Source organism: Sturnus vulgaris, chromosome 22, assembly GCF_052056855.1.
Source record: "Sturnus vulgaris isolate bStuVul1 chromosome 22, bStuVul1.hap1, whole genome shotgun sequence".
NCBI lineage: Eukaryota > Metazoa > Chordata > Aves > Passeriformes > Sturnidae > Sturnus > Sturnus vulgaris.
The window spans coordinates 9,129,747-9,157,552 of record NC_142264.1 but is presented as its reverse complement, the minus strand read 5'-3'; the positions used below and the strand labels follow the sequence as shown (position 1 = coordinate 9,157,552).

General features: G+C 49.1%; 1 protein-coding gene across 16 annotated transcripts in view; it reads left to right on the top strand.

Moving 5' to 3' along the window:
• The window catches only part of EHMT1 (euchromatic histone lysine methyltransferase 1), a 118,692-nt gene that overhangs the window by 50,067 nt on the left and 40,819 nt on the right, over positions 1-27,806 (top strand). For 7 of the 16 annotated variants that reach the window (XM_014881003.2, XM_088177704.1, XM_088177706.1 and 4 more), the window contains 4 exons: positions 5,380-5,467; positions 16,824-17,377; positions 19,934-19,975; positions 26,543-26,720. In XM_014881003.2, the coding sequence (XP_014736489.1) occupies positions 5,380-5,467; positions 16,824-17,377; positions 19,934-19,975; positions 26,543-26,720 (862 nt within the window). Of the gene's footprint in view, positions 1-1,028; positions 1,212-1,745; positions 1,766-2,546; positions 2,570-5,379; positions 5,468-12,010; positions 12,084-13,972; positions 14,058-16,823; positions 17,378-19,933; positions 19,976-26,542; positions 26,721-27,806 lie in introns of those variants that run through there. The other 9 variants (XM_014881007.2, XM_014881012.2, XM_088177702.1 and 6 more) reach the window with 9 other exon arrangements.

Genomic DNA, 27,806 nt, shown 5'->3' with positions numbered 1-27,806 from the left:
TGGCTGGGCACCATGGGGATGGGCAGGGGGGACAGGGACCTGCTCCGCTGGCTGCGGTGCTTTGGGGTGGGATGAAGAGCAGCGCGGAGGCTGAAGAGGTGCCTGAGCCCCATTGATGGGGGTGAGCTGCCTCCCAGCTCCCCTGCCCTGGACTGCTGGAATCTGCTTGCTCCAGGCTCCTCTTGGTGCTCTGGTATTGTCCTGGCTCAGCCAGTTCCTGGGGACTGGGTGTTTCTGAAATGGCTGGTTTGCTTTTGCTAGAGACAGTGATGAATCTTGGTCTCCATTTTAGGGTTTTCTTCCCCCCCTCCCCTCCTGGGGGCTAGGAGAAGGCAGGCAGCAGCTGGACTCCTTGCTACCCTCAGCCCGTGGAAGGAGGGGACGCCTTTGTCTGCTCTGGATTTACATTTGCCTGCACACACAAGTTGCACTGGCTTTAACTCTACTGGGATGCAGCTAGATGGGCCTGGAAGCAGTGAGGAAGTGTAAATCGATCTCCCCTTTCCAGGAGGGCACGGGCTCTGCAGACCCCCCTTGCCTGAAGCCTGCACGCCGTCGTGGAATGCCTTGTCTTGGGAGAAGTCACTTTAAGTCCTGTTGTGTTTCATGCACGTGTCTCCGTGTTCCCAGCTGTTGCATGCAGGGACTTGCACCTCTTTCTGTGCTTCCCCCCTTCTCGGGGAGTTGACGTGTGCGGCTGGAATAGGAGAGAGAGGACATGGGGGTTGAGAAGGAAATGTTTCTTTTCTATGGAGAAGAGTCTGGATGAAAGGATTTCAGGAGACAAAAGAATTGCAAAGAATTTGATTTGGGAGCAAACTTCAGGCTGAGGGCAGTGCTTGTTGTGAGCTGCAGATAAAATTCCATGTTCACATGATTGCATGAGGCTTATAAGGAAGTGGCCTTAGCCTGAAAAAAAGGAGCTTTGAGACTGGTGACTGCTTTGTAGGCCAGGTATGCTGGTGGATGTGTTTCCTTCCTTCTCCAGATCAAATGCTTCTGTCGTTTCTAATGACAGGCCCGTGGTCAGCGTCCCCACGAGCCTCGAGCCCAGGCCTTGCCCAAGCTGAGTGCTGAGATCTGAAATGAGCAGCCTCGCCGTGCCTACAAAAGAAACACTCTTTCTACAAACATCCTCTTAATCATTACTTCCTATATAATTAACTACAAAATGTTTGTCTTCTCTTCAAGGCAAAGGTTATTATGAGCAGGTTGGTTTGGGTTGCGTTATTTTTATATTTTTAGGAGAAGGAGGGAAAAAATGAGTGAATAAGAATCTGCTGCTGGTGGGATTGCATCATTTGTTGAGAGATTTGTCTCTGCCTTGCTCCAGCATTGCTGCAGCCCTCGTTTTCCTGGCTGGTGGGAGCTTTCCCTGGGGCTGTGTCCCGAGAGGGGTGTGGTGTCACCTCGGAGGGTTGGTGCCCAGCTGGAGGCTGCCAGGCAGGATCAGTGCAGTCCATCCTGCAGAGTTGTTGGTGCATCCGCTGCCCCGGATGGGAGCAGGCACTTTGAGGGGTCTCCTGCCCCCAGCCCTCTTCCTGATGGACCTGCTGTGTGTGCACAGCTCTGCTCACAGTAACGCTGCTGCCGAGCCTCGGGTTCCCAGACCGTTGATTTTTAAGACATTAAAAAAAAAAAAAAAAAAAAAAAAAAGGACCCTGGTGAAGGTAGACATCTTGGCACCTCAGCCTGCGCTCCTTCCCGGGCTGCCGGGAGAGCAGAGAGCTCGGGCTCATGATGTAACTCTGGTCCCTTGGGCTCGGTAAGCTGCAATATGTTGGAGTTTTGCTGTGCATGTGTTGTCTTTGCCTATAAAACCTGTTTGGACCTTTGCGAAGGGCACCCGGATGGCTGATGAAAATGCCAAGGAGAGGAGGCTGCGAAAGCTCTTTATGTGTTTCCCAGCTTTGTTCTTTTTCTCTTCTTTCTTTTCCTTTCTTTATTTTTTTTTTTGGTGGGCTTTTTTTGCTTTATGGGGTTTTTTTTTGTTGTTTGTTTTAAAGGCACCACTGTAGTTTGTAGTCATCATGTGTTAGGAAATGCTGCAGAGCCTTTCCTTGGCTGGTCCGACCTGTCTTCCATCCCCTCCAAAGACCTCATGGAGGAGAGGAAGCTTGTTTTCTTGTAAACAGAGGCAGAGAGGAAAAAATTAAACCAGCAGTATCTCCTCTGCTTGGCTCCTCATGGCTCTTAAAGCCCTTTCAAAGACCCAATCAGTCTTTCTTCAGATGCACTAATTTTTTCTACCCTTTGAAACCTAAAAATTAAGGGTTGGGGGGGGCAAGAATGCTTCATGGCTGGTAGCGTGTGCTCTTTATGGAGGTTCTCCAGCCACGGATGGTTAATAATCAGTCTGGGGTGGGCGAGGGAATGGAGGCAGGCGGCTGCGAGAAAGGGGGAAAGGAGGAAAAAAATAAATGGAGCGAGTGAGACTTTTATTGTGAAGCAGCGTGTGCTTGGCAGTTGGCTTTGTTGGGACTGCTGCAAGAGCAGACATTTCTCGGCGGGGAGGGTGGGTATAGGATTTCCCTGCCAATCGGGAGCGGACGGATGGGGCATGGGGAGGGTGAGCAGAAAGGGAAGTTTGCTCTGGATTTAAGGGAGGGGAGGGCAAAAACCCCCAACACACACACACACACACACACACACACACACACACACACACACACAAAAGCTGGAGGTATTGACACTTGCGGTGGAGTTGGTGCTAAGTTGGCTGGGTGGAGCTGGGTGGGAATGAATGGTGCTGGGTGCCCCATGGGTGCCCCTCGGTGCTGGGTGCTGATGGAGCCAGGATGGCAGAGCTCCGGCCTGGGGGGACGAGGCTTCGAGTGCTTTGCATGGGTTTCCTGTAGCTTCCTTCTGATCAAAATGCTTCAAAATTCACAGTTGGCTTTTCATTTTTAATTCTTATTTTGTTTTCTACCTTGATGCTGGGTTTTTGTTGGGAAGTTGTAACGTTGTTGCCTCTGCTAGAGAGGGCTTTGTCTCTGAGGTAGGAAGCAGGAGAGCCTGTGAGATGCCACCTCAGCCAGCCTTGCCTTGGCACCCAGCTTTTGTACTCTCAAAGGACAAAAGTGATGGTGTCTCTCTTGGAGTTGGGAATTCTGCTTTGAGAGCCGGGCAGGCAGCTCTGAGCTGTTGGTGACTGCAGCAAGCAGGGAGGGTGGTCAAGGTCTCATTGACTCCAGGGTTCCTGCAGTGGCTTTTCTTCACGGGCAAGCAGCAGCAAGGCCTCTGTGGAAGGGAGATGTGTGGAATGAGGCTACTGCTTAGAAAATACAGAAAAACTTAGGCTCAGATGGCTAAGAATGGCCCCTGGAAATCCTGGGGCTTCTTGTATGAGTCAGTGGAGTAGCAGGAATATCAAGACCTCTCCTTGTTGCAACAAAGGTTGGGAAAACAAACTGGTCCCTGTTAGACTGACTGAGGCTCTTTATTTGCTGCTGGTGCCTGTGGCGAGGGCCTGGGTGCCCCTGGCTGTGGTGGGAGCCAGGGGTGCCCTCGAGCACTCTGAGCTCTCTTTGCTCAAGTCCTGCAGCAGGATAATCCAAGAGAAAAATTGAAGTTATTCCCAGTTTACAAGAGGTCTGACTAGAGGAGAGGTAGGGTTTGCAAGCTCATGTTTGCAGCATGGCTATATAGTACTGGCTCAGCAAATAAATAAATAAATAAATAAAACAGCTGCTCTATGTTCAGAGTTTGGGCTGTGTTTTATGATCATTCCTTAATGGCAGCTGTTGGCCAGTGTCTGCTGAAGGTAGGTTCTGTGTCAGGCTGGGCTGAGCTGAGCTTTCCAATGCTCACAGCAGCTTTTTGGTCTGTGACTGGGGATCTGAAGGTGCTGTGCTTGGAGCACGAGTTTCTGGTGCTGAGGGCACTGAGATGTGACTGGGTTTGTGTCACATTTTGCTCGGGGCAGGTTGGGAACAGGCAGGGACATGCAGCCACCCACAGCCTCTGTCCTGTGCTGCAGGAGCCATCCTTGAAGTGCCCTTATCTCTGGGCCTGGCAGGTGGTGGAGGCTTTCCCAGGGGTGTGTGTCCCTCCTTCCCTTGCTGTGTGTCTCTGCCGTGGTGGATTTGGGTGCGGGACAGGGCGATCCTGCAGGGATGTGGGGCTGGATGAGCCCTGCATGGGGCTGGGGGCTGCTCTGCAGCCCCTGCCAGCACAGGGCATTGCACTGAGCTCACCAGCCTGGCAGCGTGGCTGGTGACAGCAGCAGCACCAAGGCCCATCTCCCCTGCCAGCTCTGGACAATCCCCCATGGGCATGGGCGAGGCTGGCAAGGTTTGGGAGCTGCTACACCGGGCTCCATGCTGTCTCATCCCCCTCACTTGCTCTAAGGGAGGTGGGCAGGTTGTTTTTCTTTCTTTTATCACCCAGTGTGCTTTAAAGCCTGTGATTTGCATGGCTGCAGGCACCATCTGCTCCCTGTGCTGGCCTACAACAGTTGGCTTGACCTGGGCTTATTCTTGTGCCTCGGCGCCGGCACCGACCTCCAGCTCTGCAGGGCTCTCCCCATCTCTGCCTCCACACCACACAGCTGTGGCAAAGATCCCTTCTAGTTCATTTTTTTTTAAATACCATTTTCCTTCTGGTTTATTTTAGTAGTTGTTTTTGTTGTTGGTTTTTTGGTTTTTTTTTTTGTTTGGTCTTAATGCTTCAAAATAGAAAGAGAACCTGAACTAACAACGTGATGCCAGGCGTGTGAAAGGCAGAGGAGATGAGCAGGTGTTCCCTTTTTACATTTTTTTTTCATAAAAGAGGGGGAAAAAGAAAAATTGCTTTCTATAGAATTAAAAATAGAGCTCATTAACTTTAATAAACATGGATGTTATGAATGAGGAACTAGCTGTAGCTGACTGATGGTTTGCATTTTTGGATGTTCATTTGAAAGAGCTACAAAAAACCCCAACCAAGCCACCAAAAGCACATGGGCTGGAAATGTTGATAAATGAGGTCGTAGTGAGAAGTTTGATAGATCTGCCTCTCCCACCCAAAGCCTAAAAAGTTTTGGGGAAGTGAGTCCCTCGTCGAGATGCCTTTCACACAGACCGACTCAGCTGGATTCCCAGGCACGTTGCACTGGGAAAATCTGTCTGGCTGCATCCAAGCCAGAGCTGGGAGGTGCCAGCCCTGGGCACAGCCTGGAGCCCCTGTGCTCCTCAGGCTGTCAGCTGGGGCCAGCCTTGCCGTGTTTTATCTGTGACCTGTGCCTTGGTGGCAGCTTCCTGGCAGCCTTTATTTTGCAGGGGGAGGTTTGGCTGTGCTGTAAACAGGATGTGTCCATGATTGTCTCTTCTTTTGAATGCACCGTGTGTCTGAGCACCGAGCTCAACCCTGATATTTCTGTTTTTTCTCCCCCTACCATAGCGAGCAGTGCTGAGTAAGGGAGAGCCAAGGAAAGAAAGCTGCATGAAGACTGAGCTGCTGAAAGACATCACCAACAACAAAGAGGAAGGTGAGCACCTGCCCTGGCTGAGGGTCAGAGCTGGCTCGTGATGGGGACAAAACTGGGGGCTTGGAGATGTGCTCAGTGCCCCCAGCACCTCAGGTGTGCTCCCACAAACACAGGCTCCCTTCTCCTGTGTTTATTCTCAGCAGGGCTCTTCCACAAAAGATGCAGATTTGCTTTTCAGTCCATCCATCACCACTCCCCTGAAGAAGGAGATCTAATTTTCACTTATGCTTTGGTGTGAAGCACACAAGAGTTACTTTGAACTTCCTGTGACTGGTTTTAGCTGAACTCTGATCCCTCCCCACGCTGACCTTTTCCTCCCTTTAGGAATGTTGACTTTCTGTTTTGCTGGGGGTTTCTCTGTGGCTGCAGGGTGGCTGGAGGGGTCAGACACCCCACACCTCGTGGCTCCTCTGTGGGTCCTGCAGCTTTTACTGTGCAGGATGCAGCACAGGTTCAATTGACAAAGTCTTTTCCTGCAGGGTTGTCTGTGAGTTACATGCACACAAATCTAAGGGCTTAATGAATGTGTCAGTAGGATTAGGGAAAAAACCCCCACCACCCTTTATCTTTCTCCCAACTCCCTCCTTTCTTTCCGTGGTTTTATTATTCCTGGACTAGTTACTTCTCATAGCTCTTCAGGGATTTGGTGTATTTTTGTTCTCCTTTCCATAATAGAGCATTAGGAAAGTACTGAACTGGCCCCATCTAAATCCGTACTCTTATCTAGAAGCAAAATTTTGGACTTAAATTCAGTTGTGTGTGAGTACAGCATTTCTTTTTCTTTCTTTTCTATCCAGCATAATGTTTTGTCAAGCTGCTCTAGTTAGAAAGTAAAGCTCAGAACAAGCAGAAATACTGAATGCTGTGTCAGGTGCTTGGATATTAACTGGGAGCACAGGAATCCTGCTGCCAGCAGTGGTGGCATAGGGACCTCTGGTCTGGGCAGAGCAGAGACAAAGTCTGAGGTGTCAGGAGGGGCCAGTGGGAGATTGTGTTGCTCTAGGGGAAACTCACTTTGATCCCTTGCTTTGCTTAGCTCAGGATTATAAAGCTTGTTTGTGTAGCTCTTGGTTGATCTTAAGGTGTCAAGAATCTGTGGAGGTAAAAAATCCGAAAGGAGAGTAGGAAGAAACATTTCTGTGCCTCTTGACTGATTTTGACTTGGAGCAAATGCTGTGTCAGAAGGAAGCTGAGAGCCCTCCCTGTGCAGGAATAGTCACAAGGTGCTGAAATTCCAACCACTCCAGTCTGTTGTCGAGCTCTGTCTGTTCCCAGGGAAAGGAGGCTCCTAAATGTGAGTCTCTGTTCCTCTGGAATGTTCAGAACGTGTCGTTGCCTCTGCAGGCACACCATGAGTGTCACAGACCATGGTGTGTGTGTGCTGTGCTGGGACATTGTCCCTGCTGCCCCTGGCTCCCCAGCTGGGATCCTCAGAGCATCATCACCACCAGAACATTGGTTCACAGCCCAAAAGCCTGTTAATAACAGTGTTTAGTGCTGGCACAGAACTCACATTTTTGACTGTTGCATGAACATGAAATCATTCCAGCAGGCTCTCAGGATGGTATGGAATGGTTCCTTTGAGCTCAGTTTCCTGGCTTGGGGATGGAGCTGGGATGTGAGGACTGGAAAAGCACCCTGAAGTCTCAGCTTTCTGTCTTCAAGTTTTCTTGAACAGTCATTTCCCTTTAGTGAGGAGGATGGTGCTGTTGAATATCTTTGTCAGTGGCACAGACTGGTTTGTCTGTGGGTTTTGGGCTGCTGAGGGTGTGTTTGATGGGAGCCATGGTGTGACTGAGCCTGCTCTGGATTGTGTTCCCTTTGAGAAAACCCCCCTGGCAGGTGACCTGTCAGTATTAAACCTGGAATCTAAACTTCCAGAGGCTTGAAGCTGCAGATGCAAAGGCTGACTAAAGGTGCTGTTTGGGCTAAAAGCTTACTGTGAATTGTTCTGTTTTCCCCTCTTTTCACTCCCCTCGACTCAGAAAGGTGCTGATGCTGAGGGCAGGTCAGGTCCCCTTTGGAATTGTGTTAGCACATCCCATAGCTCCACTGCTGCCTCTGAACGGCCTTGCACCAGTTCCACCTCTGTACAAACTTGAGCTCTGCCTGAGTCCAAGACAAGACAGGAAATTCAGGTCGCTTGAAGCCTTGGCTGATATTTAGGGGTGTGACCCCAAGGCCTGTCAGCTGCAGTGGTGCCTGTGAGCACTGCCTGGCTCCAGCACTGATGGATCATCATCATGTTGGAGATCTCCATGAAGATCTGTGGCAAAAAAGGCTCCTGCCCTGGTGGGGCAGAGTTCATAATCACAGGATCCCAGACTGGTCTGGGCTGGAAGAGACCTCAAAGCTCATCTCATTCCACCCCCTGCCATGGGCAGGGCCACCTTCCATAGACCAGGGTGCTCCAAGCCCATCCATCCTGGCCCTCATTGCTGTGCTGCTTTGGGCCAGTGGACCTTTCCTGGTGCTCCTCAGCCTGTCAGCCTTCATTTGGTGCATCTCAGCAGCTGGGGGTGGGTTGTTGGAGTTTAGGATGGGGTAGGTGCTCTCAGGATGCTCTCAGGGAACATCCTGAGGGTGGGAGGCCCTTGGGTGGGCAGTTATGGTGCTCTGTTCCTCAAGAGGGATGTGTTATAGAAATGCTCTGTGGTTCCCACCTGGGCTGTCCTCTTCTGCCTTCATCCTGATAAAGAGAAATAATTGAACTCTAAATGTAACATGTATTTGTTGGAACAAGCTTTTTGCATGTTCCAGCACTTTTGTTTCCAGTTCTGGGGGTGAGTCCCAGCCTGTGGAAGTTGTTCACTAGGCTCAGTGTCTCTTTCTGTGTAAAATTGCTCAACACAGATAGAAAAAAAAGCTGTGATGAGGCTGTTTTGTGGTCCGTGGGAAATGTTCCAGTTCAGTTTTACATGTGGGTGTGAGCTTAGGTCCATACTTCCCTTTAACAGGGTGGGGAAGGGGGCAGGGAGATGGGAGATGAGTGGAAAAAAAGCTTTTATTAGGCCATATTGTCTTTAGTCTGACTCAGAGAGAAACTATTAAAAAGTGGTTTCTTTGCAAGGATTACAAGTGAATTCAGCTCTCCTCATGTGCTTCACTCCCAGCTCTGCGTCTCCCTTGACCTTTCAAGGCAAACCACTCCTTTTCTGATTCCCCATGCCTAGGGGTGGAAAGTTCCAGTAAAGCAGCAGCACAAAGGAGCAGGAATGGGTGTTGGGAATGAAGGTCTCCATTTGCTCCAGAGTTTCTGAGCCTTCACCCAAAGCAGCTGCTTTACAAGAGCCACAGTGCTGGGTGAGACCTGCACAGTCACTGCTCTCAGATAAACTTCAGCCTGCTTTGACAGACTGTCAGGGGTTTAAACTCCTGGAGGGGCCTTTTTTCCCTTTTTCTCCCTCTTATTGCAGATAGGAAGCTGCTGTGAGCACAGGAAGTGCTGCTTTCCACTGAGCAGCTGCAGCCTTTGCATTCCCAGGTGCAGGGATGGCAGCTTGAAAGGAGGGAAGGACTAATCTACTCTCCTCAGGTACTTGGCACTGGGATCCCCTGCTGAGGCTGCCAGCAGGAGGCCAGGCAGAGCAAAGTGATGCTTCAGGATTCTACATGTTCACCCAGCTGTGCACAAGCATTCCCTGGGTTTGGAACCCTTGCCCCTGGATGTGCCTGGAGCAGGAGCATCCCTTGGACACAGCTGTGACACCACGGCCCCGTCCCATGGCAAAGGGATGAATGAGTTTCATGGAGGCTCTTAACCTGCTCTGGGTCATTAAACCCTTGAGCCAGTTTCACTGTTAATGTTCAATCTGTGTCCTGGGGGCTGAGAGGGCCAAGGGAATGCTGGAGGGCATTTTGGTGTGGCCAGCAGGTCAGGGGAGATGATCCTTCCCTTCTGCTCAACTATATCTGGAGTTTTAGGTTCAATTCTGGTCTTCATGGGTCAAGAAAGACAAGGAGCTGCTGGAGAGGGTCCAGCAGAGGTTACAAAGTTGATGAGGGGTCTGGAGCATCTCTCATATGAGGAGAGACTGCCAGAGCTGGGTCTGGTTAGTCTGGAGCACAGAAGTCTCAGAGGGGATGTGATTAATGCACATAAATATCTGCAGGGGGTGTCAGAGGATGGTGCCAGACTCTGTTCAGTGGTTCTAGTGACAGGACAGGGAGCAGTGGCCATAAACTAAAACACAGGAGATTCTACCTCAGCAGGAGGAAGGGAAAAAGAGCTCTGGATCAGGTGCCCAGGGAGGGTGTGGAGTCTTCCTCTATGGAAACATTCCAAACTCACCTGGGCACGTTCCTGTGTCACCTGTTCCAGGTGACCCTGCCTTGGCAGGAGTTGGGCTGGAGGGTCTCTAGAAGTCCCTTCCAGTCCCTGTGATTCTGGGTCTCCACCAGCATTCCCAGCCCCCTGGCCAGGTGCTGAATCCCATTACCTGTGTAACCTCGGTGTTGAGCACTCACTGCAGAAGTTCATTCTTCCTGTTTTCTGGTTTACTTTTCCTGTTTTGCCTCTTGGTGTGCAGGGTCACAGTGCTCCAGAGAAGAGTGACATCTCAAATCTGGACACCAACCCATCTTCACACGGGCTTGGGGGGAGGAGGAGACCATCAATAACTCACCCCAGAGAGGAATTTTTGGCTGCATTTCTTGGCTTCAAAATGCTCTGCTTTTTGGCTTCAGTCCCAGAATCCCAGACCGGTTTGGGTTGGAAGGGACCTTAAAGATGATCCATTTCCAACCCTGTGCCATGGGCAGCAATGCCTTCACTGGGTCAGGCTGCTCAGGGCCCCTTCCAGCCTTCAGTGATGGGGGGATGCTTTCCTTCCCAGTGGATTCAGGGTCTCCAGCTGCCACCTCTCCCTCATCTGTGTGGTTTCAGCCCCAACATCTTCATCCTTCTGATGGCAGCTGGGCTCTTCTCTGCTTGGCACTTTTCCTTTGTGTTGGAGTTAGAGGAGGAAGAGGGGAGGGAACTGCTGTAACACAGAGATTAAAAGCAGGTGCTTTTTTCACTTTTATCCAGCAGGACAGTTGGGTATTGGATCAAAGGCTGTAGGATCTGTGGTGTTTTAAGGATGATCAGCAAAGTGGTTAAGGTAGAACATCTGTGTGGTGTGTATATAAATACAGCTGTATGCACTTGTTAGTCTGCACTTCCAAATCCTGAGCTTTTCCTTTAAGCTCTGTCTTTGCTTAGTTCATTTAAGCTAAGTTCATTTAAACCTTGTCTTTGAACGTTTCTCTTGCAGCAGCTGAAGCCTCTTGGCTCTGTTTGGGCTCTGTGCTGAGGGCTCTGGAAATGTCTGGAGAATCCCAGGGGCAGAGAGTGTCTTGCCTCCACCAGTTCTCAGCATCAAGATGCTCAGAAAAACATGTAGAAGTTCCAGATAAGAGAGTAGTGCATTTGTTGCAGAATATATTTCTTTTCCCTCAGACCTGCTGGCTGCAGTTTGGCCTGGAGCACAAGGGCTCCTAACATTTGCATGTTTTTCTTATTTTGTTTCACCAAGCATTGAACTCCAAACTTTAAAATACATTTAAGCCTTTCTTTTTTTTCAGAGCATTGTCAGAGTAACACTGGGTTTTCAGTTGATAGCTGGCCTCCCTCAGATGGCAAGTTTCTGTGGATGCTTGTCCCTTTGGGTCCCCACAGAGGTGATTGTGTCCCCTCTGGCTGTGGCCAGGATGGCTGGTGGGGACAGTAACACATCTGTTAGACAGCCCCTGCCACAGATAAGTCTGGCAGGCTGGACCCAGCTCTGGCGAGCTCCAGGGCAGGACTGGAGCCAGGCCTGGCTCTGCTGAAAGGGCTGGAAACCCCAGCAGGCACAGACAGCAAAGAGGAACAGACATCTGGGAGAGCAGAGGTGGCTTTGATTTTACCTAATTTAGGGGTTTTTTTGACATTACCATTGTAATTCTGAAGTAAGACATAGCAGTAGGCAGGCTAGACATGGTCCAGGCAGGGGTGAGTTTGTCCAAAGATGTTTAAACTCAGCCTGTGCTGTTTTTTTGAGCTGTGGGTTCTCTCTGTTGGCTGCAGCAGTGGCTTAGAGACCCCTGGAGTGTAAGATGCCTTTTAGACACCTAAAATTAGATGAGGTGGTCTCATCTAATGTCTCATCCTGTCTCAGCTTCTCCCTTACATTCATCAGAATCTGTTTGCTTCAGGGGAATTTTAATTCCATTTTGAATGACTGTGATGAAAACTTGAGCCTGACCCTTCTGCCTGAGCCTGGGGAGGGCTGGGAGCTCTGCAGTGCTCTCAGGGAGTTGGCAATTCACAGGAGAGATTTAAATTTATTATTGGGTATTCTTTGCCACGTTGAGTCACAGGGATAGTGGAACAGCCCAACTTCCTGAGTCTTAAATTCCTTGTGTTACTAACATGTACCCACCCCCTAAATAATATGTTTTTACTTGAAGTTTGTGCCAACTTGGTATCAACTTCAAATACCAGTAAATCTCTTGGGCATGTTACCTGGGTTTTAAATGAATCCAGACTCGGATGGGCATTCAGGCAGTGTTGGAGTCCATGGGAGAAGCTTTTCCTGCTGCATCTGGTATTGGGGATGCCTCTAATTAATAAGGTTACACTTCATGGATGCAGGTTAGAACTTCCTACCTTTTATTTTTTTAATTAAAGAAAGGATGGTTGTAGTGAGCGAGTTGGAGAGAAAACTGAATGTGGTGAAAATCTCATTTTGGCCTACTTAGAAGGGATGAATGCTGTAAAGTCACAGAGTTTTAGAAAAATACCAACTTTACTTTTATAATTCCCTGGCACTTGCAGCACAGGAGCAGAAAAGCTGCTGAGCAGCATTTTCAAGGGGAGAACTCACTGCCACGAGGTGTATTTGAAATGAGGATTTTAGCAGGTTTTCAGTGAAGCTTTTTTTTTTGGGAATGGAAAAGGGGAGATGGAAAGGTCATGTCAGGAAGAAGTGTTTCTTTAAGTGTCTGGAGCTGTTGAAGAGCTTCTGTGGGCTCTTGGTTCAGTATTGTCATTGTGAGGCTCCTGCTGGCTCTGCTTTGTGTTCCCAGCCCTGTCTGTGGGCCAGAGTTCAGCAAGGTGTGAAATATGCTGACTTGTGCCTGTTCAGCAGTGCAGCTGCCCTTGCTGAACCTGGGATGGCAATTCCTGTTTTCCTGTTACCAGATCAGGTGTCTTGGTTGGGAAAACCCAGCTCACTTGAGCTGCCATACAAATTGTGATGCAGCTCTTGACATGAATTGATTCTCCATGGGCAGCTCTTTAATTTGTGCTGGAAAGGATGGGCTGGTGCTTCTTGCAGGAGCTCAGTGTGTAGGACACAATGACATCCCAGACTGTTCATGGGTTTGTTTTAGTGCTGCCAGAAGAGGGAATGGCAGAATGGAGGGAGTTTCACCCCAAAGAAAGGGAGGATCCTGCTTGCAGTGTCTAAGCCTTGTTGGAGGCTGTTTCCTTCCAAAGCCCTCAAAATAATGGAATTGGTAGAACAGAAAGGTTTAGTCCCCTTGATACAGACATGCTAGATGGAAAAGAAATGTTCCAAAGATTTCCAATCATAATGAACAGAAGTCCTAATTACAAAGGTATAGGTACTTTCAAAAGTTTAATCCTAACTAATTTTGAATTAGATATAAACTATGAATCTATGTCATTCTGCAAACTCAGGCTCCTAAGTTACCTAGAGGCAGAGATTTTGTATTCCTTTGGGATTTAGGCATCTAAATCTCATATACATTGTAAACACTTTTGAAATCTGGCATTCATTTCCAATCTAACCACTGATTTTTGTGTGGTATAAAATCACCAGAGTTTGCCTGAAAGGAAACATGGCTTCTCTTCCTGCTCAGTGAAAAAATTCCATATCTCTGTTTCATCAAATCTCTGCTCACACGGGTTTGGAAGGCTGGTGCCACTTCCACAATCAATCAGATTGCATTTCACAATAAGGGAAATAAGTGTGTGTGTGTGAGATTTTAATTTTAGTTTCATGGATTTTTCATAAAATCTGTGATGCTTTCTGGAGTAATGCAGTTACTTCCCCAGGGCAGTGCTCTAATTCACGTTGTTTTGGTTGCTTTCATGGCAGGTAGAGCAATTCTTGCCCTCTGCTTATTCAGTTTATCTCATAGTCAGCCACTGAAGTTATTTGACTGCTCTGATGGGAGAACACAGTGTTTAAATCAACAAATATTGAAGGCTTCATTCAGCCAGGTGCCTAAAGCTGAGCTCTAGAAACCTCCAGCTGTGGAGAGAGCTTATTTTTTGTTGCTTTTCTTTTTTTTTTCCCTGGCCCTGACTTTGCTGCAATAATTGCTTAAATGGCCTTTTAAAGACCCTGAATGCAGAGAGAGAAACAAGAATTGAAAGAATAAAGGCATAGTTGTGGTTCCCTCTGCCCATAGCTTTTCAAATAGTTAAATAAAACAGTGAAAAAAGGAGCACTTTATCTTCTCCCAGAATTATTGCTATCAAAAACAAACCCTTGTGCCTCTTTCTGTACACAGGGAGGTCTGGGTGGTGTGAGAGGGAGCAGGTGGAGGTGATAACTTTGGATCCTGCTTGGAGAACCCTCAGTCACTGCTCCTGCAGGTGAGGTTTGTGTCTCTGTGTGCTCCAGAGAGCACTGGGGAGCAATTTCTGGATGTTTTGGAGCTCTCTCTGGAGGCTGTGAGCCAGCAGAACCCACATGGAGGCAATCCCAGGCTGGGTTGCCTGGAATTAGGGGGAATGGATCTCTTAGTGCAGTGTCTCATCAGGAAAAATGGCCAGAGCTGATCCCAGGGCACTGACCACTTGGGGTTTGGAGAGAATTTCCAGACACATCTGCAAAGATGCTTTGTGCCCACATCTGTGGCTTTCACCTGGAAATCAGGAGCATCAGAGGCACTGTCCCCCTCTTCACTGATGGGCAGCCCGAGGCTGGAGGGCTCAGATGCTGCAGGAGGTCTTTGAGATGCCCCTGGGCAGAGCCTGGTGTGAGTTCAGCACTGACCATCCAGAGATTGGATTGGATGCTTCACCTCTACTGACCAGGCCTAAGAAGGCTTTCAGTTTGCTGGAAATGTCTTTACATCTCAGATGGGCAGCAAAATCCAGGAAGTTTAGGGAATAATGAGGTTGTTTGAGATATTAGAATGTATCACTTTTAGAATCTAGAGCTGCCAGTGCTGTTATGGCAGGAATTGTACCCAAATCGTTCAGGTCAACACACTGGGAAGGAAATATTAAATATCAGGGCAAGGTTCTTCCCCCAGAGGGTGCTGGGCACTGCCCAGGCTCCCCAGGGAATGGGCACGGCCCCGAGGCTGCCAGAGCTCCAGGAGCGTTTGGACAGCGCTGCCAGGGATGGACAGGCTGGGATTGTTGGGGGGTCTGGGCAGGGACAGGGGCTGCCCTGGGGGATCCTGGTGGATCCCTCCAGCTCAGGAGATTCTGTGATTCCATGATTACGATGGACTAAACAAATGTATTTAAAAAGGGTAGAAAAAGGGGGAGGGTTTTTTTCTCAAGGGAACTTGGGTGGCTTTTGGGAAGAGCTGTTCTGCTGAGCTGGGTGGTGCTGGGTCTCCTCCCTGCTGACCTTTGCAGGGAGCTGCCTGTGCTTGGAGCTGGGCTTTGCAGCCAGCTCAGGCACACTGCACTTGTCCTCCCAGGATCCTGGTGGTCCTTCATGCATTAGCCTGGCACCAGGTTCTTGTCAGGTCGGAAGAGACATTTGTGAAGCAGCTGAGGGAGCTGGGAAGGGGCTCAGCCTGGAGAAAAGGAGGCTCAGGGGGGCCCTTGTGGCTCTGCACAACTCCCTGACAGGAGGGGACAGCCGGGGGGGTCGGGCTGTGCTCCAGGGAACAGGGACAGGAGGAGAGGGAACGGCCTCAGGCTGGGCAGGGGAGGGCAGGGTGGACACTGCTCTGGGAGGTTTGGAGTCCCCATCCCTGGAGGTGTCCAAGGAACAACTGGACGTGGCACTCAGAGCTCTGGGCTGGGTGACAAGGTGGGGATTGGTCACAGGTTGGACTCGATGGTCTCTGAGGTTTTCCATCCTTGATTCTGGGACTCAGAAATGTTTTCCTTGCCTGTTTGAGCTTTCAGGGCAGTGTGAAAGGAGGTGCTGATACCCAGCTCTGGCTGTTCCTCCAGTGTGACTGCAGGCTCTTTGGATCCTGTAGGTGAAAATTGCTTTGATGGGAGCTGGTTTGAATCAATCCCCCCTGCTCTGACAGAGCTCTCTCTGTATTTCTTGTGTTGCTTTTCATAACTGTCTGGTCTCTGGAAGGAAAACAAGCCAAGGAATCCCTAACAGCAGGTTGATGTAATCATTGCACTGAGCGTGCCAGTGAATTGTTATCACTCCAGCTTGCCTGGGGAGCTGCTGGGTTGTCATGTCAGAAACTTTCCTGCTAGTACATGGCATTCAGAGTCAGATTTTTTTCAGCTTGGATTTGGAATCTTTGATGGGACAAAGTCATTGCTGGAGGAACAGGGAAATGTTTGGAAGGGAAGGAAAAGAAATGTTTTATGTGGGCATTGTTGTGTGTGAGCTTTGTCAGGCTGCAAAAACCTTGCTGCATTTGAATCACAGAATTATTTTAGTCTAGAAATGCATTTACCACACTTCACTCCTGTGTTTACTCCTGCTGTTACCTCTGAAATGACACCAAGAATTCTGGTCCTGTTGTGCTTTGTCGTGCTGAAAGAGCCAATTCCCACTGAACAGCAATCAGGGCTGGGATAGCCTAGGAGTTATTCCTTGTGATGTTCCCTGTAGCAGCAGAGGCCTGATGTGGACCTTTGGCTGCTGGGCTGTGTGTGTGCCATAAAAAACTCACTGGGACAGCCCTACCAGCAAAGCTTTTCCATGTCTGGCTTTGGGAAGGGCTTCACCAGAAATCCGGATGCAAGATGGGGCAGAGTTTTGTTTGCCAGGTGAGGTGTTGACATATGGTCCAATAAATGCAGTTATTGGAAATAACTGAGGTAATATTTACCTTGAAAAATCCATTGTTGGGAATAAATGGCCACATCTGCAGCTGAGACAGGTGGGAGTAAGTGCACTGCTGTCACCTGGGCCACCCACCCCAAATGTGGCTGTGTGAGGATCCAGGAGGGCTGGGCAGGTGGGTGAGGGAACAACCTGGCACTCAGTGCTGTGCTTTAGTTGACGTGGTGGTGGTTGATCCGTGGTTGGATGATCTTGGAGGTCTTTCCCAACCCTAAATATTCTGGGGATTCTGTGATTTACATCAGACAGGGTACTGGAGGAGAGGGTTGCTCTTACACTGTGAGTGGCTGTACCTTCCCTTGGGAGTTTCAACACCACTTGTGACCTTTTTGTCCTCTTCCTCCCTCTCCCTGCAGGGTTTAATGCCATGGCTGCAGATGAAAGCGCTACAGAAAAGCAAGTGGGGGAACCAAAAATGGCTGTAGACGGTGAAACCAACGGTTCCTGTGAGCACAGCGAGGGTGGGGGCCACCCAAACCCAGCGAAAAACACTCAGGACAACACGAAAGTGAGCCAGCAGGACTCTACTACTAAATTAAATAGGATAGCAGAAAATGGCATTTCGGAGCGGGACAGCGAGCCTGGCAAGCAAAACCATCTGAAAGCAAATGACTTCACACAGACTTCTGTCACAGGGAGCAATGGATATATCCTAACCAAGCAGATGGCACAGGAGCAGCCTCTAAGGACTACCAGCTTTGCTTCTCTCACTGGCCATGCTGCAAAAACCCTGCCTGGAGGAGCAGGCAAAGGCAGGACTCTGGGGTCCTTTGCCCAGCTCCAAGCCACCATGCCAAGCAAGCTCGGGGAGGGCAGTAAGGACACGGATGCTAAAAAAGCCCCCGCTGCTAATGCTGAAGTCAAGGTCCACCGAGCACGGAAGACAATGCCTAAACCCACCCCCAGCCTGGTAATGTACCTGCCCAGCACTCAGCTGCTGCTGCTGGCCTTGCTCTTGGCTTTTCCTGGGGGTGTGAGGGATACCTGGCTGCATGGCAGCACGTGGTGTTCAGAGTTTGCCCGCTGAGTGGATTGGTTTTTTATTTTTTTATTTTTAAATTTTTAAATTTTTTTTAATATATTCATTTATTTATTTATTTTAATTTTTTCTCTGCCTACAGACAGAGATGTTAAAATTGGTGGTCACATGGCCACCACCAGCTCCCGTCCCCAGTGTGTTTCTAAATATATAATTGATCAATTGCCTCCTCCAACAGATCTATGTGAGACACTAAATGGCCTTTCTCTCATGGCTCTATTGCTCATCAGCCTCTGCTGACATCCAGAGCTGCTTGTGAAACAAATTAGATTTCTTCTAAGGTCAACCCAAAGGAAATTAAGCATAGCATGTAAACTTGAGGCTCCTCCTAAGCTCAAAATCTGTCAAGATCTGTGAGGCAGCTTGATTGCATTGCTGTAGGAATCATTATAGGACTAAAAGAGATGATGTTTTCTCTCCATGTCGTTGGGAAATGTTCTCTCCAGAATCCTTAGGGGTAGATTTACCATCACTTAATAAAGCAGAGCCCTGGTGGGTTTTTTTTGAGGCATAAGGAGATGTCATTTGGTGCATTCATGTCATAGTGGGGAGGACAGAAATGGGCCTTTCTTTGTCATGGGATAAGTTTGGTTATATTTTTGGTTCTTTGCCAGAGGTAGGGAATAGATCCTGCAACAGGCAGATCTCCACTATAAGCAGTTGGTTTTCACCTCTGTGATGCTTTATCACAGTGATGAAGCTGGATCCTCTCACTGTGCTGTGTCTGAGGCTGGAGGGAGACTGGCCTTTAGGTCAAGGAGAGGATTAGCCATGAAAGTCATTCCCAGAAATGCAGGGAAGCTGCTGCAGCTTTGGCAGGGTCGGTGGAATGCATTGGTGCTGTGATCCAGCAGATCCAAAGGGGCCCTCAGATGTCCCCCACTTCTCAGCACAGCACTGGTGAGGTGTGAAGGGCTCAAAGCTGTGAGCCCCTGTGGTCTGGAGGAGGAAAAAAGAGAGAAAAAAGGGCAAAGAGAGGGGTGGCACCTCGCCAGCTCCAGATGGGGAAAGGTCCCTTGGCTGTGGCACCACCTGTGCCTCCAGCAGCAGCTGGGAGTCCAAAGAGCACAGCCAGATCACCAACCTGGGGGCAGCAGGCTCAGGAGAGGAGCAGAAGCCACACCTGCCTGCCAGGATTTCCAGCCAGCCCCACTAACCACTCATTTCCCCTCTGCCTTGCCCTGGCTGCATTTGAATTCTCTGCCCTCACCCCGGCTCTGTTTCCTGGCTTGAACAGAGAGAAATTATTAAAAAGTGGTTTCTTCACAAGAATTGCAAGTGAATTCAGCTCTCCTCATGTGCTTCATCAATCTCCCAGCAGGATGTCTCTTCCCCAAGGAAGGCTTTGGAGCCCAAAGTGCCTCCAGCCCCCCGGTTGTGCCCTGGAATTGGGGCGGGCAAACCCCCAGACTCTTGTGGAATTTAACACAGACAGAGATCCCGTGGGGCTGAGCAACTGAAAGAGGCAATTCCCTCCCTAAAAGGCGACTGCTAGGTTGGGAGGGAGTGTTTCCCTCATTGGTATTTTATGATTCATCAGAGGAATATTTATGTTCAACCCCTTGGGTTTCCAGGTTTGTCTCTGGGAGCGCTGGGATGCTGCTGATGATCCTTCTTTGCTCACAGGACAAAAAGCAGCTTCAAAAAACCAAAGCCTGCACTTGTTGGGCTGCTCTAGAAAGTACATAACCTGTCCTCAGCTCTTCTGGCCATTTGCCTTGGGCTTCAGACAGGGAGAGAAGCAACATTCCCAGGAAGGGTGGTGAGAAGAGGCTGTTCCCATCTTCTCCCCTCAAGCCTCTGCAGCTGAATGGGAACCCAAGATTTGATCTCATTTCTGCAAGACAATAAAACATCTGTTGTGTTCAGCCTTCCTGATAATTACTACCTCATTTTCCCCCATTGTCTCTGGAATTTACATGCTATTTTCTTTGGAGCAGCAGAACCCTTGCTGGTTGTCTCTTATCTATTCCCATTATTTCTTTGTTGAGCTGCTTAGAGGAGGCTCCTCAGCTCAGAAGCTTTCCCTGCACCAATCTTCACACCTTTTCCCCTTCAAAAGCTCCATGAAATCAGGTGCTGTACCCTGGGAAATAAATTGTGGAAATCACCCAGGAGCTGATATTAGAGAACACAGCAGTTTGCTTGGCTAATATTTTTTAGGGCATTATTGTTTTCTTGATGAAACTGTTCTTGCAGAACTGTTCTGCCTGGGAGGAGGAGGGGAGGAAGGTATTTTGCTGCCTGCAAAGTGTGAACGTTTGTTCCCCCTGGCTCCTGCAGAAACCCTTTGGGGCCAAAAAATTGTTTTCTGTAATCCAATAGCTGTCAGGGGACCTTGGTAGCCTTTTCCTGCACATGTGAATTGGTCTCTGAAAGGAAGAAGAGAATTTTCTCACCAATTTAACCAGCTTTTTCTCTGTCTAGGAGTTGCTTCCTGAATTGGGATCGAAGCTGAATCTGAAACAGGTGACAATTTTAATTGATGTTGTCGCATGTTAAGGTGGTTTTTAAACAGAGACCTCAGAAGAGTTGTTGACAGCATCATTTCTGCTCTCCTGAATAGAGCAGTAACACAAGTATTGACCTTTTGGAAGAGTCTTTCTTTCACTTCTAATCCATTTTACAGCCCTGTTAAGAGCTCAAAAGTTTCCAGGGCCAGGCAGCAGACTGAAAGGCAAGTGTGTGTCTGTGTGTCCTGTGCTTGGAGAAGGCCCCTCCTGCTTGGGAACCACAGTTTCTGAGCTTAACCTCAGTAAAACATAAGGGATAAAGGATGATAAAGGTACTGAGAGCATCCCAGAGTTACCTTTGGAGACAGGAGGAGCAGATGGATGAATTGGGAATCCCAAGTTGTGTTTCCTTTCCATGGTGACCATGAGGCTGGAGTTCAGGGTGTGTGTCTCTGGTGGTATTTTTTTATGCTGTGCAGAGGACTGGGTCAGGAAATAGTGCAAAAATCCTTTAAATGAGTGTTTGGCCTGATTCACAGTGTGCCCCAAAATGCCAGATGCCAGTTTAACTGGAGGAGACCATGTGGGCAGGGAGGAAGTGCTTGGAGCAGGTGATGCTTTGCATATGTTGGTCTTTCTACCAATATTCACCAAACTATCCCCTTAAGTAGCATTGCCATTAAACACCTGGTCCCAGAGCTTTTGAGCTGCCTCCTTTGTGTGTGCACACTGGTGCTGCTGTGCTGACCTAGGCTGGGCTGCTCTGCAGGAGCCTCTGGCCTAGAGAACAGCCTGTGCCCATAGCTTGGGGCCAGGCAGGTGGCAGCCACGGGATTGCAGGGGTCTGGGATTGCTCAGCAAGCTCTGACCCTCCCATGTGCAGGAAACATAAAGGAAAAGGTCAGAGCCTAATGGGGGTGATAATGGGGATATTGTGTCCTTGGGGAGGACTTAGAAGGTTCATCCAGGACCCTCTCCAGAGGGGTATCCAGGTGTGCTCCACTGGACTGAAAGAGTGAAGTCTGTGTGTGTGAGCTGGGGCAGAGTTAAATATCATGGAACCACAGAATATCCTGAGCTGGAGGGACCCACCAGGATCCCCCAGGGCAGCCCCTGTCCCTGCCCAGACCCCCCAACAATCCCAGCCTGTCCATCCCTGGCAGCGCTGTCCAAACGCTCCTGGAGCTCTGGCAGCCTCGGGGCCGTGCCCATTCCCTGGGGAGCCTGGGCAGTGCCCAGCACCCTCTGGGGGAAGAACCTTGCCCTGAGCTCCAGCCTGAGCCTGCCCTGGCCCAGCTCCAGCCGTTCCCTGGCTCCTGTCCCTGTCCCAGAGCAGAGCCTGGAGCTGCCCCTCGGGAAGAGCTGCAGCCCTGGGGAGCTCTGCCCTCAGCCTGAACCATCCCAGTGCCCCCAGTCTGAACCATCCCAGTGCCCCCAGCCTGAACCATCCCAGTGCCCCCAGTCTGAACCATCCCAGTGCCCCCAGTCTGAACCATCCCAGTGCCCCCAGCCTGAACCATCCCAGTGCCCCCAGTCTGCTCCAGCTGAACCATCCCAGTGCCCCCAGTCTGCTCCATCTGATCCATCCCAGTGCCCCCAGTCTGCTCCAGCTGAACCATCCCAGTGCCCTCAGTCTGCTCCATCTGAGCCATCCCAGTGCCCCCAGTCTGCTCCTCATGGGCCTCTCCAGACCCTTCCCCATCTTCCCTGATGGGAAATCTCCTTCAGGAGTGACAATGTTGCCACTGGGCTCCTTAAACAGAGGGGTTGCTGCAGAGGGAAGTGAGAATGGAGGCTGTTGTGCAGCACATTAAATTTGATATTTAACTGGTTGTGCTGGTGCTGCTGAGGCAGCCGTGCTGGCTGGAGGTGCTGTCCCAGCTGTGACCACAGCCCACAGAAATAACAGCCCAGGCCCCAGCAGAGGGGTTTGTTTCTGTCAGGAGCCCTGGTGGCACATCTGGCTTGGGCTCCCCTGTTTCGTTTTGACTGATGTGTGACACTTCCTTGCCTTGGAGCAGCTCGGTGCAGGAGGGGACAGGGATGAGAAACACACAGAGTGCAGCTTTGGGCTGCGTTTAAGCTAAGTCTACCTGGCTGCCTAAATCACGCTTTTGTGTAGATATGTGATTGCACTCAGATCAGTGCAATTGTAATCAAGTCACAATGGAATCCCCCTCTAATGGGCACGTGTTAATCAGCAGATAAAAGGTGGCTCAGCCCTGTAGCTGCTCTTATCTAGACTAAAACCAAAGCCTTGCAGGTTTGATGCTCCAAGGTAAGGCTTGATCAGGCTCCTGAAATTCAGCTGTGAAAAACACAATCCTACAGCAGCACCACTACAGCTCCTACAGGCACTACCATGTGCTTGTGATCAATTTTTTATAGCAGACTGATATTTCTTGCTTAACCACCACTCACCAGTTGTTAGAGGCAGATCCCCCCGGGAGCTGCTGCTTTGTGCTCTTCAAAGGCAGAGCCTTGGTACAAATCTCCTGACCCTGCTGCTGATGCATGGAGAGGCAGAGCTGCTGCCTGGCACTGCCCTGTTCCCAGTGCTGCTCAGCTCACTCCTGCCCAGTTGGCTCTGGTTTGCAGCTTGTTGTGTGCTGGAGATGAAAGTCCTGCAAAGCAGAGAGCTAAGGGAGAACATAATCAAAGCCTGAGGTGGTTTCAGGCATTGAGAGCCCTTCTGCAGTGCTTAGAGCTGCCCTGCTCCCAGGCAGCACCTGTGCCTGTGTCCTTCCACCAACGCTCTGCTTTCTCTCCCAGCTTGCTGGTTTTAGTGATGGAAAGATCCTTTAAATACTGAGCAGTGCTAAAAATGCCAAGTGGAGTTTATAGAACCAGCACCGGGGTCCATTACTGAGGTTGGATTGTTCTGTAGTTTTGCTTTTAGGATAAAAAACCAAAACAACTGAGGATATTCTGTCTTTTGCCATTTTAATAACTTCTCCCTGTTGCTGTCGTGGAGTTCTGTGCCAATAATAGAAATGTGGTAGATCCCATTAAAATGTAGACAGCACTTGAGTTTAATTCTTGTGAGCACATCAGATGCTGTGTTCCTGCCCCAGTCTAAGCAGTTTTCTTGGCCGTATTTCTCACGGTGGGGTTGGACATAGTGGTGGTCTCATTTTTGCTGTTTCCAGGCACAAGCATTGCTGGAAGTGTTGGAATATCTGCCCACCTTCTTCACAGTTCCCTATGTGAAGTTGTGACTTCACAGTCTTTTGCATAGGATGAGCTGATACCACATGAGAAGCTGCAAGAAATGCAGATGTTGGTGTTGCAGTTTCTTTTTCTCTCTCATTTATAGTCCATTCTTGGCCTCCAGTGGCCCACATGTGACCACAGGGAGCTCAAACTGCCTCCTTTGCATGGGATTCTGCTCTCAGAACTTCTCTCAAACTGTGGATAAAACCTGATTACTAAGAACAGCAAAGATGTAACTGTTTTATGTAGCTGAGAACCAGGAAAGGTGGTGAGAAAAGTGCCTGAAAAATTAGTGCTGATCCTCTTTATTACAATCCTTAGATGAAATATTTTTATACACATGAGAGATCTCTTCTCCCCTTTCTAGGAATTCTTGTTTTTTACCATTGCTGCATATACCTCCAATAAATCTTTATCTCACAAGACTTAATTTGATTTAAAAAAACTTTTAGCAGAATTGCCATGAAAAAGTCATATTTAGCAGTTGTTATGCAGCCTGTTGAAGATTTTAAATTTATTTCTGTGTTGTAATTACAGAGGGAGAGAAAAACCCCCAAGCTAATAGCATAATACCTTTTAATTTAAAAATTGGATTGTATTCTTCCAAGCAGCCTGGCGTGACCTGAGTGTGAGTTCCTGGTGTTTGGGAGTAACAGCACCTTTTATCAAAGACCTGCAGTTGCAAAAAAACTGCAAAAACCTGCACTTAAAGGACACAGAACACAGCCCTTGTTTACACGTGTGTCAGATCTGCCTGTCCCAAGCTCATTTTTCTAATTTTGAGTTAGAAATGGAAAGCACTGGATATTTCAGGGGACTTGGGAATTCTCAGAATAATTGCGTAGCCAAGAGTTACTGTTAACCTTTAGATCTATAAACTCAGGACTTTTAAGAGGTATAAATAGTATTGTTGAGACTATTCTTGGCATACTGTGCCCTGCACTCCTGACGTGCATTTTTTAAGGGGTAGAACAACTGAGAGCAGGCTCAGGAGTGATCCAAGATCCAGAAAATGATCCTATGGCCACTTAATTTGCTCATTCTATTAAAATTATTGAAGAGAAAGTTTTTTTTAAAAAGGAGAAGTTGGTCATAGTCCATAAGTATCTCCTGGGAGTGAGAGGTTCTGATGAGACAGGGCTTTTTAATTTAGTTGCAAAAGCATAATGCATTTAATTATTTGACAGTGAGAGCAATTAAGCATTGGAACAACATATCAAAGGCTATGGTGGATTTGTCGTCTTTGAAATCGTTAATCCAAGACTTGCTGCCCTTTTAGAAAAGCTGTGGCAATTGAGCCAGAAGTTATGGGCTTGATGCAGGAATCATTGGCACTTTGATGGCCTTTTGCTGTGGGTCATTTCTGATTATCGTTAGAGCTTTGCTGGGGCTGGCTCTGCCAGCACCACACACGTGGCACATCCTAATTAGGGGAATCAGCCTTTTCCCTGTTTGTTCCCAAGGTCACATTGCTGGGAGCAGTGGCTGGGGGTGCCTGTCTGAGCCTGAGTGCTTTTATTGCTTCCTGCTTTTTATTCCAGCCTTGCTTCTGCCTGGATTCCTCCTTCTGTTTGGGTTTTCCAGCTGTTGCTTCACAAGTCCCTTAACAAGAGTTCTGCAAGTGGAGCAGCACTTCAACCTTGGAATCATGGAGGGTTTGGGCTGGAAGGACCTTAAAGCCCATCCAGTGCCACCCCTGCCATGGCAGGGACCCCTCCCACTGTCCCAGGCTGCTCCAGCCCCAATGTCCAACCTGGCCTTGGGCACTGCCAGGGATCCAGGGGCAGCCACAGCTGCTCTGGGCACCCTGTGCCAGGGCCTGCCCACCCTGCAGGGAACAATTCCTGCCCAATATCCCATCCAGCCCTGCTCTTTTTCAGTGGGAATCCATTCCCTGTGTCCTGGCACTCTGTGCCCTTGTGAAGAGTCTCTCTCTTCCTTGCAGCTCCTTCAGGTACTGGAAGGCCACAGCAGGGTCTCCCCAGAGCCTTCTCTTTTGCAGGCTGAACAATCCAAATTCTCCCAGCCTTTCCTTGTCTTCTGCTGCATGTGCTCTTGTTTTGCTGGAGCAGCTCTGCCAAGCCTGCCTGCTGCACAGCTGGATGCAGTGGGGTAAATCAGAGGTAAATCCAGTGTAAAATGTCACAGCAGAGGCAGCTTTCACCCCGATGTCTGTTGACACCGTGGGAGAGGACAAGCAGGAACTTTGTTTCATGTTCCTCCATGTGTTTCCTTTTCTCACCAGGTACCTCCTTGCTGGGCTGTAACAGGAAAATGTTTCAGGGAACTGGACAAGGGGTCTTACCCTGACCTTGACTTCCCTTTGCCACACTTGACACAAAAGACACAGGAATAAAAGCACCATTAAACCAAGCCATGTCTGTTTAAAGAATAAACACAGATGGAAAAAGCAAACACAAATACAGTCTGGACCTCTCTGTCTGAGGCTTTTAGGGTACATAAAATGGAGTTAGACACTCAGGAAGGGGTTTGTTTCCTAAATTAGAGGAGGAAAACATTGAAGTAACATCAGAAGCTGAGAAATGTCATTCAGGGACATGGCTGAGTGGTGGACTTGGCACTGCTGGGTTAATGGTTGGACTTGGTGACATTAAAGTTCTTCTCCAACCTAAATGATTCTCTGTGGAGCTGTAGGAACCCTTCTTTCATAACCAGAGGTGCAGGATTTGACTTTGTATTGGGTACAAGCTCAGAGCAGGTGTGAGTGCCTGGGAGGGGCTGCAGGAACAACTACAAAATCCCCTTGGTTTGCAGTAGGAGCCTGGAGCCTGCCTGGGGCTTGGAATAGCAGCAGCTGGAGTGGGAATAGGTGGGTGAAGGGAAGCTTGGACAGCTCTCTGTAGATGCACCTCAGTGTCAAGGAAAGCTGCTTTGGCTGTTTGTTGTGTGCTGGGCTGGAGGGAGGAGCCTTTGCTGAGGCTCAGTGGTGCCCAATGCTGCCCAAAAGGAAAGATCCCTTTCCTCTGCTGCCTGCTCCTCTAAACCAGCTCTGCAGGAGTGTTGCTGAGTGTGCTTGCTGGCACAGCCACGCTCAGGGTGTGTTCCAGGGAGTGCTTTGCTTGAGTTGGTTCCTCTTCTCCAGAGCCACCCAGAGCTGTGTAAAGCAGGGTCTGCTCCTTGTCACGGCCTCTGCCAGGTCACCTGTCACCTGCACAGCCTGGGAGGGAGTCACCTCAGCTAGGCTGGGAGTGTTGAGGCAAAGTCCCCTGATGTGCTCCTGCTGGGAGTGTGGTCCTGCCTTCAGATGGAAGTGAACCTGGTCGAGAGAAAGGAATTAAATTAACTTCCTAAATTTTTTAAATTACTTATTCAATGCAGAAACTCAATTTAACTGCTTTTTGTTTTCCAGCATGTAAGTAAAGACCCCAAAGATGGGAGAGACAGCAGAGATCAGAAGGAATCCAAGGAGAAGGAGTTTGAGAACATGCTGGACTTTGTGAAGCCGTTGTCCTTGCCCTCTCTCCCGGGCCTTCACCAGTCACTACCTCAGAACCAGAGCTATGTGGCCACCACCAAGTCGCAGACAGGTAAAAAGGAAAGGGCTGGAATGTTGGAATCCTGAGCAGCTCCCACCTCCCAAAGCTGTGTGTGGGGCTGAGAGGGGGATGAGGAGGTTAACAAATATTCAAACCTCTGGTAGTGCCTTTTTGCCACTCAGTCTCCTCCAGGGTTCTCTTCCTTGCCTCTGCTAAAAGCTTTTCTTACAGGAGATACTTTGATCCCTTTTTCCTCTGGGATGTTCTGAAGAGGTTTCTATCAATTCTGTAGGGCTTTGAATATCTCCACAGCTGCTTACCAAGAATTACAGCCTTATAAATAAAATTAATTGGGCTCACAGAATTTTTTAGCAGTCTCTTCATAAATTCTGGTGAAATTTCATTACCATGGAAGATGAAGAAATGCTTCCAAGGAACAGGCTGTGCAAGTGCAAACAATAACAGTGGTGCTGAAGCTGGCTGTTCCTAAAAGAGCCTGCACCAAGCATCCTTCTGTGCAGTCACCAAGACAGCAGCAGGCAGGGAGCTCTGATGTCTGGTTTGATTAGAAGGAAGAGGGAGACTTAACAAATTAAGACCCCATCAAAGGAGTGAAAGGAATCAAACAGACTTCCATAGTAGGTGTGAAATGAGGTTAGATGGCAAACAGCTCTTTATGTAAGGTGCCTTTTCCCTGTGTGTTCTTCGTTATTGTCGGATTGCTTCCATTGTCAGTCGGTATTGTTGGCCTTGCAGTCTCAATTCGAGCAATTGGATTCCATTCAGCCTCCTACAACATCAGCAGCACTGCCAAATGCAGGATGATTTAAGGATTTGATGGTGTGTGTGCTGCTGGAGGGGCCCAGAAGGAGGGTGCAGAGGGCACTCAGAGTTTGGGAAGCTGTTTGTGTGTCTGTACACCCATGTGTGTCATCTCCTGCTTGACTTGTAAATACATCAGTTGGAGTGGGAAGTTTTCTCAGGTCGTGCCCTCAGGTGTGATTTCATAGAACCACAGAAGGTTTGGGTTGGAAGGGACCTTTCAGATCCCATCCCACCCCCTGCCATGGCAGGGACCCCTCCCACTGTCCCAGGCTGCTCCAAGCCCCAATGTCCAACCTGGCCTTGGGCACTGCC